The 14270-nt window shown below is 47.6% G+C and overlaps 1 protein-coding gene and 1 long non-coding RNA gene across 2 annotated transcripts; both read left to right on the top strand.

Annotated features, from left to right (window-relative positions):
- Positions 1-2259: 2259 nt before the first annotated feature.
- LOC135914480 (uncharacterized) lies at positions 2260-3070 on the top strand. The gene is made up of 4 exons (XR_011506932.1): positions 2260-2456; positions 2551-2660; positions 2763-2899; positions 2967-3070. It is a non-coding gene; the product is annotated as an uncharacterized lncRNA (long non-coding RNA).
- Positions 3071-6898: 3828 nt separating this feature from the next.
- LOC135914448 (neuroglian-like) lies at positions 6899-14229 on the top strand. The gene is made up of 3 exons (XM_065447308.2): positions 6899-7282; positions 9375-9618; positions 12960-14229. Exons 1-3 carry the CDS (start codon positions 7139-7141, stop codon positions 13655-13657), a joined length of 1086 nt encoding a protein of 361 aa, XP_065303380.2. The 5' UTR covers positions 6899-7138; the 3' UTR covers positions 13658-14229.
- The last annotated feature ends 41 nt before the right edge of the window (positions 14230-14270 follow it).

The raw sequence follows: 14270 nt of genomic DNA, 5'->3' as shown, positions 1-14270 counted from the left end.
TTGCCATCTCGCGGTCCAGTCGTGGTGTGTACTCCTGCTTTTGGTAAAGAATGCTCTTTCCACCATATTCTCTCCCGGCTTCTTGTAAGGTGAGTATCTTTGGTTGTGTATTCTTTTGCTTTTGCTAAGCCGTTGTTTTTCTGATATCTGTAGATAACCTACCTGAATTTTGTCTTTGTGGGGGTGGTTCCAGCGCGATGAAGGAATATAATAATCCTGGAGTGTAAGACATCTCTGGCGATGAATTTGTGGTGGTGGCACTACATTGAGTTTCAGCTGCTGTTGAAGGGAGTAAGAAACTATAGGTATATTATATTTACTTTTAGAAAGCATCTTGCGCCCTTGGAATTTGCAGTTATACTGCTTGGAGTTTCATTTTCTTGGACGGCACTATCGTTGGTCACATTTGAAATCGATCGATCGATCGATCGATTGATCGACCGACCAATCAATCAATCAATCAATCAATCAATCAATCAATCAATCAATCAATCAATCAATCAATCAATCAATCAATCAGTCAATCAATCAATCAATCAATCAATCAGTCAATCAATCAATCAATCGGAGAGCTTTATTTAAACAATTCTGGGATTGCTTAGAAAAATAGCTGTAACAATAGCCTATGTGGCAAGTTGCTGGTACAATACAGAAAAAACACAGTTCAGCTACGTACGTATTTGCGCAATCATTAAGTACATTATCGACATGAACAAGTATTCTTATTACGTTTCACTAGACAAGAAGCTTTTAGATTCTAGCTCAAAGTTTCTGGTTACCCTTATTTCCACACGCACAGTGTTCCGAGTTATAGCGCCAAAGTACTCTAATAATTGTTCACTGTAGACATTGCTACAATCAGGAAGGTTAAAGTTAGTTGCTCGCCTGGTGTTACCCGGTGGGAAGTTAAGTATGGTTCTGAGTAAGGGGAAGTTGGTATTTAATATTTCCTGAAGTAAACAAGTGATATAATTGCTAAACACGTGGAAGAAAGGCTTTGAAGGTTTGTTAACAGGATGCTACTATGGCGATGAACACAGGGAATTGTTGTTATTGGGGCACGCTTTCGTAACTGCAATAAAGATGTTAAGTAAATTTTATATGTTAGTCCCCATATTTGACAACAATAACGCATCTTGGTATGTTATAAAAAAAAACATACATAACGAAGGAAAGCACGAAGAAAATAATACCGAGCACGGGCCAGAGTGTAACAGCTAAAAGCGAGTTTCCGACAGAAAACGTTAATTTGTTCTATCCAATGCAAGTGGCAGTCTTTAAGGGTAATGCAATGAGTTTTTCAAATAGTGTGGTAACTGCCCTAAGAATTGAAATCGGTCTATAACTACTCAATGTGAGCATTGAATGGTCGGGTCGTGAGCTGTGGCATTGTAATGGTTTTAAGGAAACTCCGTGCACTGCCACCTTATGTGGCAGGTGTGCATTTCGTATGCAAGTGCATTGCTTATCTCGATTTTAAAACATGTCTTTTTCTCCGTTAAATTCGGCGCACCACTAAATCTCTGGTCCCATATTTTTTTCAGTGGCAGCCTCAGGCTATTTGAGAACTTCAAACTGGAATGTGGCTGAGCACCGTGGATAAAGAACTGGCTTCTACCTGCCGGCTTCCTCGCATCGCATCGCATCGCAGAGTGAGTTTGCGAGGCCAATAGTCTCGCGGCGAGGGTGCAATGTGTCCGAGGAACCCCCTTGAAGAAATAAGCATAATTGGCATTAGCTTGAGCTTTATATGGGCAATAACTAAAAGCAGTTAGTAAGGCCATACCACGGTATCGGAAGCACAAAATAGAGCTCGATTCGGCCTCAGGTTCCTTGGAGCATCACCACACGGGGTCTTGTCAGTGACGGAAACGTGAGGAGCTACCTTGCGTATTAGTTTTGGGTTTAGCGCACGTCCGGCAGGATCAGCTGATAGGGACTGCACCTTACGTTTGCGTTGCGGACGTTGGCCCTTTCCGAATGCAATTGCAATCACGTCCCTTTATCGTGTCAAGGAATGCTCGTGCGCGAAAAATGCTCTTGAACGATAAATTGATCCGAGTTGCAATGGTTTTCGGAATTCTCGCCAACCACATCTAGCAACACTGAAGAAAGGACGTTGCCTACGGACTGCGACACATCGTGCTTCCGTTGCAGCCAAGGTATTGTGATTGACCATTTTCAGACAATTGTAGCGATCGCTCATAGCGGGACTGAACGGCTCATGGACTGTTTACTCGGCTGCCATGTCTCTAGGAGATAAGACATTTCTGCTCATTTCGTTAACAAGTTTCTTCAGCCTTCTATTTTTGCAGATTGGTAGGTCTGGCGCCCTTAATCCAAGTGCAGTTCCAGCAAGGCTGCACCGTTATCGGACGTAACCGTTCATGGCCTGTGGTTGGGGTTCGATCGTCTGTGACTCCGGCCACTACAATTTCTCGGCTGGCACTTATCAGGTGAATGCATGAATCACCATGTTTGCTTTTCAAGAAGCTGTTTGCTTACTGAATTCTTGGCTCATGACTCACCCTGAGATTTTACGTGTTGCAGGGGCATCGGTAGGTGTCCGGACAGCTTGGAAGCAGAGAATGACCGGCCACTGTGCACCGACGTGAAACACCTCCTGAAACCTTCGTCACAGTGCAGGGCCGAGTATATAGGTATGTGGGGCAAGAACTTATGTTAAGGTTGAGTTTTATCCAGAGTACATAAGTAACATCGGTCACTTTACATTTGCTGAGCCTCTTCTTGGATATACGCAGATTTACTTCCTTGAGTTTGGAATCGTACGGACTGTTCCAACGTTGCTATCGGGTGGGCCAGCCCTGGAATGTCGCAGTGTTCTCGGAACGATGCCACACGCATTGCCACACACATTGATTTTGCTGCTGGTCCTCAGGTGAATAACTTTTGTCGCTTTATTAATTCCCTTTTACTAAGTTCATCTTGCCTTTGAATATCTTCAGATTCGTCCTGGCGTGTACCTTTGCATGGAAAGTTCCAACGCGCCCAGAGCATAGGTCAGGAAACGGTTCTTGTGCCACCATAGTGCCTGGCTGCTTCTTCTCAGGTGAGCGTCTTTAGTTTGAGTACTTTGGTTTTACTAAGCTGTTGTTTCTTGAAATATGTAGATCAACTCTCTGGAGCTTACCTTTGTGTGGATGGTTCCACCGTGATCATGGAATGTATGGTTCGTGATGTTTAAAACTTCTCAGATGATGAAAATGTGCTGTTGGTACCACACTGATCTTTAGCTGCTGCTCATCTGAAGAACTTCAGTTGCTATATTTTTCTTTACTAAGGTGCGTGTGCATTTGTATATCAGGTTCGGCGGTTCGGCGGTTCTGCAGGTTCGGCGTAAACTATAGCCTTGCCTGGACGACTGCAGCATGATCAGCGCACTGTCCTGTCGTGGAATTTAGTACTGGCTTTCCGCGGAAATTGCTGTTGAAGCCATATTGCCTTGCTGGTGCTATTAATTTATTAAACTATTAATCGAAATATTGTAGTTACAATTGCCCTGCCAAGACACCATTGGCACTAAAATCGTCTCTAGCACCTATTGGATCATAAAACATCTCCATCGCCACCCAACGAGGAAACGCTCTTGCGTAAAATCATTTTTATGAATACGAGGCTTGAATTCCAGGCTGCTTGCCCAGAGTGGGAGTGAGTGAGTGAGTAAAGACTTTATTTGAAAACAAGGTATTGACGGATGACCTTGTTGTTAGGCAGCCACGAGCCCCTGGGCCCGGGCGGCTTCTTCAGCTCTCTCGATGACCTTGGCCTGCAGGTCAGGGTCGGAGCTGAGCAACACGGCCTCCCACTGCTCAGTATTACTTATTTCGTGATTTGTATGATTTTCGGCTGGGCACGACCACATAATATGGAATAGATCCGCTTTTTGCTGACAATGCTTACATGTATTAGGGTATTGGTCCGGGTAGTAGTAGTGATAGGCTACGGGGTTGGAGTAGGTGTTCGTCTGAAGTCGTCTCCAAGCTACTTCTTGTCGCTTGTTAAGCGATTTGTGTGCTGGCGGGTACGCTGCCCTGGCTAACCTGTAGTGCTGAGTTATTTCCTGGTAACTGACCATGCGATCCCTCCCTGATCCTAGCGTGAGCCGTCCGGGTGCTCGGTTGGCGAGTCCTCGAGCGGTGGTGTGGGCGGCATCGTTGCCGGGTAGTGAGGAGTGTGCTGGTGCCCAAATGATGTGGATTGGTCGTGGGTGTTGGTTTGTGTCTATTATGTGTTTTACGGGAGCCGAGACCCGACCTTTCGCAAAATTGCGTACTGCTGCTCTGGAATCGCTAATAATGTAATGACAATGTGTGGAGGCTATTGCCAGAGCGATAGCCGCCTCTTCCGCTGTTTCGGAGCTTCTGGTGCGAATTGAACCACCAGCGCGTATTTGACCTGAGGAGTCCACCACTGCAAGGGACATACAGTTGCGTTCTATGTATTCTGCTGCGTCGACATAGACTACGTCTTTGAAGGCATGGAATTTCTGATGTAGGGCTTTGGACCGCTCGACCCTCCTTTCCTTGTGGAATTCGGGGTGCATGTTTTTAGGGAGTGGATTAATTTTGAGATGGCGCCTCTGATCGTGAGAAATGTCTACTTTAATGCTTTGCATCGACTCGTAGTTGATGCCGAGATTCTGGAGGATGTTTCGCCCGGCGGCACTCTGAGCTAGCCTTTCGTATTGAGATATAAGGTGCGCTTCTACTAGTTCATCGAGGGTGTTGTGCACACCTAGGGCTAGCAATTTAGCGTTGGCCGTTCTTATAGGTAGCCCAAGAGCCTGTTTATAGGCCCTCCGGATAATCCCCTATATTTTATCTCTCTCAGCCGCTTTGAGGCAGAGGTACGGGATGATGTAGGTGATGCGGCTGAGAACGAAGGCTTGTACCAACCTTATGAGGTTGGCTTCTTTCATGCCAGAGTGTCGGTTGGCAATTCTTGAAATGAGTGGCATCGTCTGCTGAACGCATGCTTCCAGTTTGTGAATTGTGTTGCCGTTGCGCCCGTGAGCTTGCATGAAGAGGCCTAGTACACGGATGGTGGTCACCACCGGGATCGCGCCTCCTCCGGCTCGCACAGTGATTTCTGGGGATGGCGCAGTGTCGGATTTGCGGTTTGTAGGGGCTCTGAGTAGGAAGAGTTCTGATTTTTGCGGGGAGCAGGCGAGGCCTTTGTCGGTAACGTACTTTTCAACCGTGTCTACAGCTTGTTACAGCGTGGTTTCTACATCTCCATCGCTACCTTTAACCACCCACAGGGTAATGTCGTCTGCATACAGACTGTGGTGTAGACCTGGAATCTGATTAAGTTGTTCCGGCAATCTGATCATCGCTAAATTAAAGAGGAACGGGGATAAAACTGATCCCTGCGGGGTGCCACGACTTCCAAGAGGGATCTTGTCCGATTGTAGTTCTCCTATTCTTAGTTCCGCTGTGCGGTGGTTGAGGAAGTCTTTGATGTAGTTGTAGGTCTTCTGGCCCACACCTAGGTGCTGCAGATTCTCTAGTATAGCCTGATGCGCTACGTTGTCAAAGGCCTTTATAAGATCAAGGCCCAGGACAGCCCGGGTACCATTCTTGGGTATGTGGTCCAGAACTTGATGTTTAAGCTGAAGCATGATGTCTTGCGTGGAAAGTTTTCGACGAAAGCCAATGATGGAGTTCGGGAATAAGTTGTTGTCCTCCGCAAAATTGTGGAGGCGGTTAAGTATAACGTGCTCCATGAGTTTTCCTACGCATGAGGTCAGAGAGATCGGGCGCAAGTTCTCGAGCTGTAGTCGCTTACCATGTTTAGGTATGAATATTATTTGTGCATGCTTCCACTGCGAGGGGATATAACCTGTTTCCCAACAGCGGTTGAAGTACTCTGTTAGGGCAGTGATAGATACGTCGTCTACATTTCGGAGGGTCTTATTTGTTATTCCATCGGGGCCTGGTGCAGATTTAGTTCGGAGTTTCAGCAAGACGGCTCGTACTTCAGCCTCTAGGATGGGTGCGTCTAGGTTAAGATTCTCCGGACCAGTGTATGGCTTCTGGGGGATTTGTGCATCCCCCAGAAGCCATACACTGGTCCGGAGAATCTTAACCTTTTAGCTGCATTGTATACGCAATGCGCCATAAGCTTTTGACGAACACGGGATATGCTGAGAATGATTTACTGATCCTAGAGATTTAACTTCTCAAATAAACATTGCGCGCCATGCGAGACGCCATAGTTGAAAGTTTTTTTTTAAGACCACCCTATTTGAGATCCCTCATTCTGTATTCAAACCATGGCACGGACGTTCTTAAATTTAAGTCCTATCAGAATTTTGCCACCAAGAGTCCAACCCGTGACCTCGTGCCCAGCATCAGAGCGCCATACCAAAGGAGTTACCACCGCAGTTTCGAAGACGCAAAGAAAACGAGACCTAAATGGACATACGAAGAATAGGAGGCTGACTTTTCTTGGGCGCTCCTGCAAAATTTGTGCTCGAACTAGTTGCTTCGGTAATGTTGCACGCTCCTTGAGACTGTCGGTGCAAATGGCGAAGGCTTAAAAAATATCACTGCTGGCGCTCTACAAGGCCGGGGATAATGCCGGCAAGGCCACCGCGATAACGCAGTCCGCTCGCTGTCTCGACTTGCGCGAAAATCAGACCAACTCGGTGACTCGGTCACTAAGGCCGAGAATCGGGGCACGTGCCGAATTTTGTTCATGGTGTCCGCGTTGCGACTTGCTCGATACCGGAGCTGCGCGATAAGCTGACGCGTGTGAATACTCGCTGGCGCTTGCGACGGAAGAGTGAAGTGGCTACGCGCCGTCAGCGAATCTGTATATCTTATTTTGCTCGCACACAGATGACCCCGCGTCTCTGATCTTACGTGTCGGATTCGTGCAGGCTTCTGCATAGCAGGAGCACAAATATGTCATGGCGCAGCGCTCACGCCACTGCTGTTTTTTGGCGCGGCTTGACATCGCCTTGAGTATAACTGTCCTTCCGGGGAATCGCAGTCGCTCAGAACGGTGCTCATTCTTGGCAAGCCCGTCCTACTGCACGAGCAAACTAACGGGATACGGTGAAGTTTCGTTGTTGTGCCACGAGCTGGTTCTCCTGTAATTTCGTGTGTGGTCGATGGTGCTGCGTGCAGGAATGCCGTTCACACCGGTTCTGCTGTTACAACAGCTGGTGGTCACCCTGCTTGCGGTGACGTTAGCGACTGGGACAGTCGAGACGTTGCGCAAGACGCGCATCACCTGGCCTCCGCAAGACCGAGAGGTGATCAAGAGTGTTCTTACTCTTTTTGCAAAATTTGTGTCAGCCCTGACCTATAGCGCTTAGATGCTACTCATTTGCCGTAATAATGCATGCAGGACCCGCAAATATTGTTACGGGATTAAAAGTATATCAGAAGTATATTTACAGGATATTTACAATAATTGTAGCAGCTGACAAGATGGTAGACAGCGCGCGAAGACCAGAGTGACGTCTTCTTCCGACCAAGCTTAAAACGTCTTCGTCAGCGTGTCACATGAACCCCGGCGGCTGAAGCACCGGCTCGGTGCTGGTTAGGGGGCGGGGGAGTGATACGACTTAAGACGCGCGACGTGTACCACGTCGGAGCGATGCTGAGCCACGGTTGGCTCCAGAGGGGCGATTTCGTACGTGACGTCAGTTACTTGACGCAAAACACGGTAAGGGCCAGAGTAGCGTGAAAGTAACTTCTCCGAGAGGCCAACGCGTCGTGACGGTGATCAAAGGAGAACCAGGGCGCTCGGTGTGTAATGGACGTCACGATGGTGGTCGTCATATAAGCGCCGCTGATTGTCCTGCGACTCCTCAAGTCGACGTTGGGCAACATGGCGCGTTTCTTGTGCTTTGAGTATGGCTTCACGGCCGTACTGAGATGCGAAATTCAGACTAACAGGCAGAACGGTGTCGAAAGGTAGCGTAGGGTCGCAACCAAACAAGAGGAAGAATGGACAGAAGCCTGCAGCGGTGTCCTGGCGAGACGAACTATAGGCCAAGTAACGACGGCAGTGCAACGTCCCAGTCGCGATGGTCAGCGGAGACATACATGGAGAGCATGTCAGGAAGGGTTCAGTTAAGATGCTCGGTTAGACAGTTCGTTTGTGGATGATAAGCAGTAGCAGATTTGTGTTTAGTCACGCACGAGTGTAGAATGTCACTGACAACTTTAGAAAGAAACTGGTGGCCTCGGTCGGTGAGGAGCTGTCGAGGGGCGCCGTGGTGAAGGATGACGTTCTCTAGGAGGAAGTCAGCGGCATCGGTTGCACAGCTTGTCGGAAAAGCCCGTGTGATCGCATATCGGGTGGCGTAGTCTGTTGCTACAGCAATCCACTTGTTTCCCGAAGCAGACGGAGGAAAATGGCCTAAAAGATCGACACCTACACGGGCGAATGGTTCGGATGGTACGTCAAGAGGTTGAAGGCGGCCAGCAGGGAGTGTGGTCGTCTTTTTGCGTCGTTGACAAATGTCACACGCAGCGATATAAAGGCAGACGTCACGGTATATATAGACCGGGCCGAAAGAATTAAGCGTCGACAAACGCGGTCATAAGTCCGTGACACGCCAGTGTGACCAGCAATATATTAATCTTGCAAAATATGATTAGCCAGAAATAACAGCTACAGCAGCAAATATTGTTTTGAACCGTTGCGGACGTGCCAACTGGACCACAGCCGGTGAGCTCTTTCTGCTCTCGATGCGTTCATCTATATACCATGCCAAGAACTATCATCACCATTCAGACAAGCCAACAATTTAACGACGATGATAAAATAAAGTGAATATGCGATACTGAAGCAAGAAAGGCCCTTAGTGGACTAAGGAATTCCCGCCACTGAGTTTATGTCATCGTTATGTCTAACAATGTCTGTAGCAGTAGTTGAGAATTCCCGTAAGTGATCTTTGGCAATTTCTTCAAAGGGAACACTTGTGATTGGTCTGTGTCCGTCGGCACACACTATCAGCAGCATGTCACTGAAATGCCGGTTGCAGCAGCCATTGCAGTAGGTGTAACTTCTCCCTTTTTTCCTGTGAAGGAGAGATGGTAGAACCCGCATGACTCATGCTGCATGCCCACGTCGTAAAAAGGAACTACCGCGATTATGTGCTCGTTCTTATGTTAATCGTCTCAAGAAGCAGCTGATTTAATTCAACAGGCCACTTTATTCGGTGTAAAACCCTGGAATGTTCTGTGAGTTCAGTATACTTGGCTTGACGCTACAGACTTCCAAGCTAACCACGCTCGACGTAGTTTGTACGAATGCACTGAACTTAAGCGTTTGTAATGAAGTAGCATAAGACATTGCGCGTCCGCCCTGCCATTGGCTGGTTGTAATTGCAGGCCAAGGTGGGCGAGACAGTGGTGCTTCGCTGTGACGTCACTGCGGACCCGAGCTTGGAACTGAGCGTCCGGTGGCTCTTCAACGACAAACCAATCAGCTTCGACGCCGATCCCCGCCTGGTGATTAAGCGTGACAACTCGCTCGTGATCACGCGAGCCGTCAAGCTCGACTCTGGTGTTTACACTTGCGTGGCGAACACTGCAGCGGACAGCAAGCGAGCGAGTGCCACACTCGCTGTTTTGGGTAGGTGAACAGCTCGGACCTCAACCGGCCACTTTGGCTGGTTTTGGAAGTAGGCCGGCGCTTGATCGACGTGGTGCAAACAGCAGTGTGCTTCGAGTGCGCCATTTCATATTCAGCTCCTTTATGTGTGCAAACCTAGCAAAATAGTGTCAGTCTCAGAGTAGGACGTTAGGTGCAGTGATGGTCCAACTGCGTCATTTTACTACAGGTCGACTTGCCTGCTACTGGCTGCGCCCACTCAAGTGCCGTTTGCGCCAACTACGCAAAGTGCGGTAATTTCGCTATTTCATGGCAATGCAATGTTTTCAGTAGAGTTACGCATCTACAGTCAACGAACTATTTTCCGGATGCCCAATTTTTCGGACATGCAGATAATTCGGACGGCTTTGCGGCGCCGACACAGTAACCCATAGCATCAGTGTATAAGCATTTCTGAAATTTTGGGCTAAGGAACCTCGCCGTCCGATTTTCTGGACTTTTTGTCATGACCGCATTTCGGACGCAGGAACACTTCACCGTCCGACCGCAAGTCCGAAACGGCATTAAAGTTACCACCGCCGCCATTCTGATTATCTCGCGTCCTCGAACAACCGCTCTCGCACGCAGATCCGCTGGCAGCCTTAGCCACCACCGCGGCCACGCTAGGCCTAGCTACTTCAAAGTTCGCTATGAAACTTCTTGCCGTTCGGTACCATGTTTTTTGTTGAAACAATTCGCCGCTGTTAGCAGTGACACCGACCACACCTTTTTAATCCTCACCAATCACTTCGAAGCTCGGAAAGCACAACCGATTGCATAATTCTGGTTCCCGAAAGTCAGCTTCGCCTTAATGTAGTAATGTTACGCGGTGAAGCTTACGCAAAGTATGGCGGTGAAGCATGCCAAGAGTGCGAAGAGGCAATTGTCACGGGGCACAGTATGTATTCCTTAATTATACACGCGTCCACCCGCCGTCTCCTGTCACAGTACGAGCACCGATACGCCTAATAATTGTACTTGCAGGCCTTCAGAGCTATTCCGGACGTGCTTATGGCAATTTGAGCCCTCGGCGACAGTAAAAGGTATCCGAGCGACCTTCGAAAGATCGGTCGGTTACCGGCGAGAAATGTTACGGTTTTACGCCGAATCCACTCTTATCTATTCGCAGAGGCTGCGCGGCACACGGGAAGCCGACAAACCGCCTCTCAACAAAAGCGACTCTACGGGATTGAATGAACGTTGTCCTCGACCGCCATCACCATCTTTGTGACACACCGTACGGAGGCATCTCATCGTGGCACCGCTCATAGACGCATAGTTTCTTATGGAGCTTCTAACATTGTTATTGGCGTAATAGATATTTTTTCTTGAGTGGTAAAGAATGTCAAAACACATCTGTCATTTGAAATGCACATAAGACATTTGCCATCACTTTTTGCTTTGTGCCTGACGGCGCAAATTTTTCTAGCTCATCTGTAATTTTATGTCCGTCTTGCGCCCAGGCGCATATCTTTGTTCGCGTTAGGCTCCAAAATGTTATTTAATTGTTTACAAAATTAAGTTCTTTGCCTACCCAAATAAAAATGTTTGCAACATACCGTGCATGGTATGCCGTCCGTGAGAAGGCACGCTTAATTGGTCGCTGTTGGCTTTGTCTTGCCTCACTGTGGAGCAGCACTTACTGATTACACAGTAATAATAAACTTCACCAAATGACTACAGATTACTGCTGCACTACACCAAATGTTCTGAAGACACAAATTTTTCTGCTCCGGAATAGCTCCCAAATGCTGGTGTGGCTGCTCCTAAACTGCTCCAGAACGACATTTTTTCCTGCGCCACAATTGCTTCAAAGCCTGAACTGGCTGGGACGCCAGTGTAGGTGCACCTCAAGGCAAATCTCTCCGGCTTCCATTAAAGAAGCTCTCTTCTTAAGTACCAGATCATTTAACTGGAAGTTTCGTAATATTCGAACTTCTTAATGCGTTTCGACAATTATTTTACTTTTTCTTTTTGATTTGTTTCCGATCCGAGAAGCTCATATACGAAATAAAGTATAGATTATTCCTATTGCTCGGGCCATTCTGTAGCTATAGCAGAAGGGAAACTTGGGCGAGTCGATGGTAATTCATATATATATATATATATATATATATATATTTAAAGTAACGTTAAGCAGACAAGGACATCGGCAAAGAACAACACGACACAGTGTGGTGTTCTTCTTTACCTATGTCCTTGTCCGTTTAGCGCTGTTACTTCTCTAAGCTGTAGCAATACGTTATGCTCGGATATATAAGACAAAAGTTGCCATTAGAGCATTTGAGGAGAATTTTGCTAGTTTCCGTTGCTAATCTATTCAAACCTCGGAGTACGCCTGGTACTTCCTGCCACGAAACTTAAAAAAAAAACTATGCGTAAGGAGGCTTCGTTGCTATGCAGAGGCTGTGATATGTGGTATGAATTGTGGGGCAATAAAATTATCTACTTTTTAATTATTTTTAAAAGCTTATAGAAGCTATATTGAAGGTGATGCTTGATGATTTGCCGAGCGGAGAATGCTGAGGAAGGGTATAAGCAGAGATAATTACCATTCTGAAGGCAGTAGTAAGATTGGCTGTTATTCACCCGTTCCATTCTGCGTCACCCTGCATGCGATAGGTGACCTGACGCAGGTCCCAATCGCCTCAGAGTGGTAGTTTAAGTTGTCACGAGAGAACTTTAAACAACCCCAGGTGGTCCACATTTCCGGAGACCCCCACTACGGCGCGCCTCATAATCAGGTCGTGGTTCTTCACGTAAAACATAACAATTTAGAAGTTGTCGCGAGAAAAATGTGCCTGCGATTGTGGTCTAAAGATAAAGAAAAAGAAAAGAGGAATTCGGGCCTAATTATTTGGGATACCGAAGTTCGATCCTACCATAGGACTCGTATTTTATTTAATTGTGTGTGTGTCTGCTGTCGAGCAATGTAGCAGCAGCCAACAGACACGCTCAGCCAAGTCCAAGAGCGTTCGCGACGAAAGCGTCGGTGTCAAATTTGATGCTTCAATTCCCAAGCCGGATCCTTGTTCAGGAACGCGCGCGCAAGGGTCAAAACGTCCAGTTTTTCAATAATTTCTTCATCTTAGTCGGCGTTTGTTCTGGTTTATTGATGATTCTTCCCCACCAGATGAGATTTCGTCAGACGCTCGAGTTTTCGCATTTACGTTTTACCATATCTGCCGCCAGAACAAAAGCACACCTCGATTCGAAAAACACTCCTGGAGTCCGGTGAGTTGCGGCTGACGTTTAACAGGGTTGTAGTTCAAACATCGTCCTACCTAATGTCTTTATTAATCCGTCACTTCCGGTCCATGCAGACGTCCCTATTCCCCCGGAGATATTGGGCGTGGAATGCGGCGAGTTCTCGGCGCTGGTAAAGTGGACGTCCCGGGACGACAACCACACGCCAATCCTGTTCTACTCAATCCAGTACGCCACGGAGTACAGCCGCGACTCGTGGCATTACGTCGCTACGAACATTCCAGCGAATGACAGCGAGTTCAGGGTGTCGCTACAACCGAGGAACCTATACAAGTTCAGAGTGGCGGCACACAACAAGGTCGGGCAATCGCCACCGTCCGAGCCTTCACGGCAAGTGTGTAGGACCAACACAGATGTGCCCCACAAGAACCCCGAACGCGTGATGGCCCGATGGGACGATTCGGACAACCTGGTCATCTCGTGGAAGCGCATGCCGCCCGAAGAGCACCACGGACGCGGCTTCTTCTACGATGTGAAGTGGCGAGGCGACTTTCCGGGTCCCAGCTGGACCGGACGGCAAATCAGGGACTGGTCCCAGGACAGGACCATCGTGAGCGGCCTGTACAGGAGCAAGCCTTACCGCATAAGGGTGCAGGCGTACAACATAAACGGGAAAGCGCGGGGCCCCGTCAAAGATTTCATCACCCGCCGGGGTGGCAAGCCCCAATTCGCAAAGCCCACGGCTTCTGACATCGTAGAAGCGGCCTTCGTCGTTCTTGCTGTTGTTCCAGAAGTGATCGGGGGAATGTGGTGACAGCCACATTCGGGCAAGCACTTAGAGCTCGGGCCCCACTAAACCTTTTAACTCTCCAACGTTTCTTGAAAACTGCAAAAAAGAAAGCTTTCCGATTTTTTTTTTACTTCGCTTAGGAGTTGAACGTAGCGTTCTCATCTAAAAAGTAACTAATCTGTTCTATTTCTTGTACTCGTTGAAAACACTGCATAAGAAGCCGTATTTCGAAGAAGGCAGTGCTTCATTTATTTGATAGGAAAAGAGCCGCAGAAACGACTCAGTAGACAGTGAGTAGGTCATGCTTTAGCTGGTGATTTTTATAAGGGCGCCTTATAAAATCTTGAAAACCGTAATTATTTGAGAAACTTCGAACTTCGGAAGAGCTAGAGGGCCAAGTGTATGGAAGTGAAAGTTTGCAGGTAAGATGTAATTTTAAAACGTGTCTGTTAGTTAAATTGCGGGGTTTAGTGTTTAACAGTATTCGACAAAGTTGAAATGGACGCCACAAAAAAGCAAGTGCTCCGGCATCCACCAGGTGAAGTTGTTCTTTATGTATACCTACGAAAAGTCTGAATAAATCTTCTACTAAAGTGTTTTAAGTTCCTTTTTCCCGCGCTTAGCCTTTTTTCGGTGT

This window comes from Dermacentor albipictus, chromosome 6 (genome assembly GCF_038994185.2).
Source record: "Dermacentor albipictus isolate Rhodes 1998 colony chromosome 6, USDA_Dalb.pri_finalv2, whole genome shotgun sequence".
Classification (NCBI taxonomy): domain Eukaryota; kingdom Metazoa; phylum Arthropoda; class Arachnida; order Ixodida; family Ixodidae; genus Dermacentor; species Dermacentor albipictus.
The sequence above is the reverse complement of the archived record's forward strand: the minus strand, read 5'-3'. Positions and strand labels throughout refer to the sequence as shown.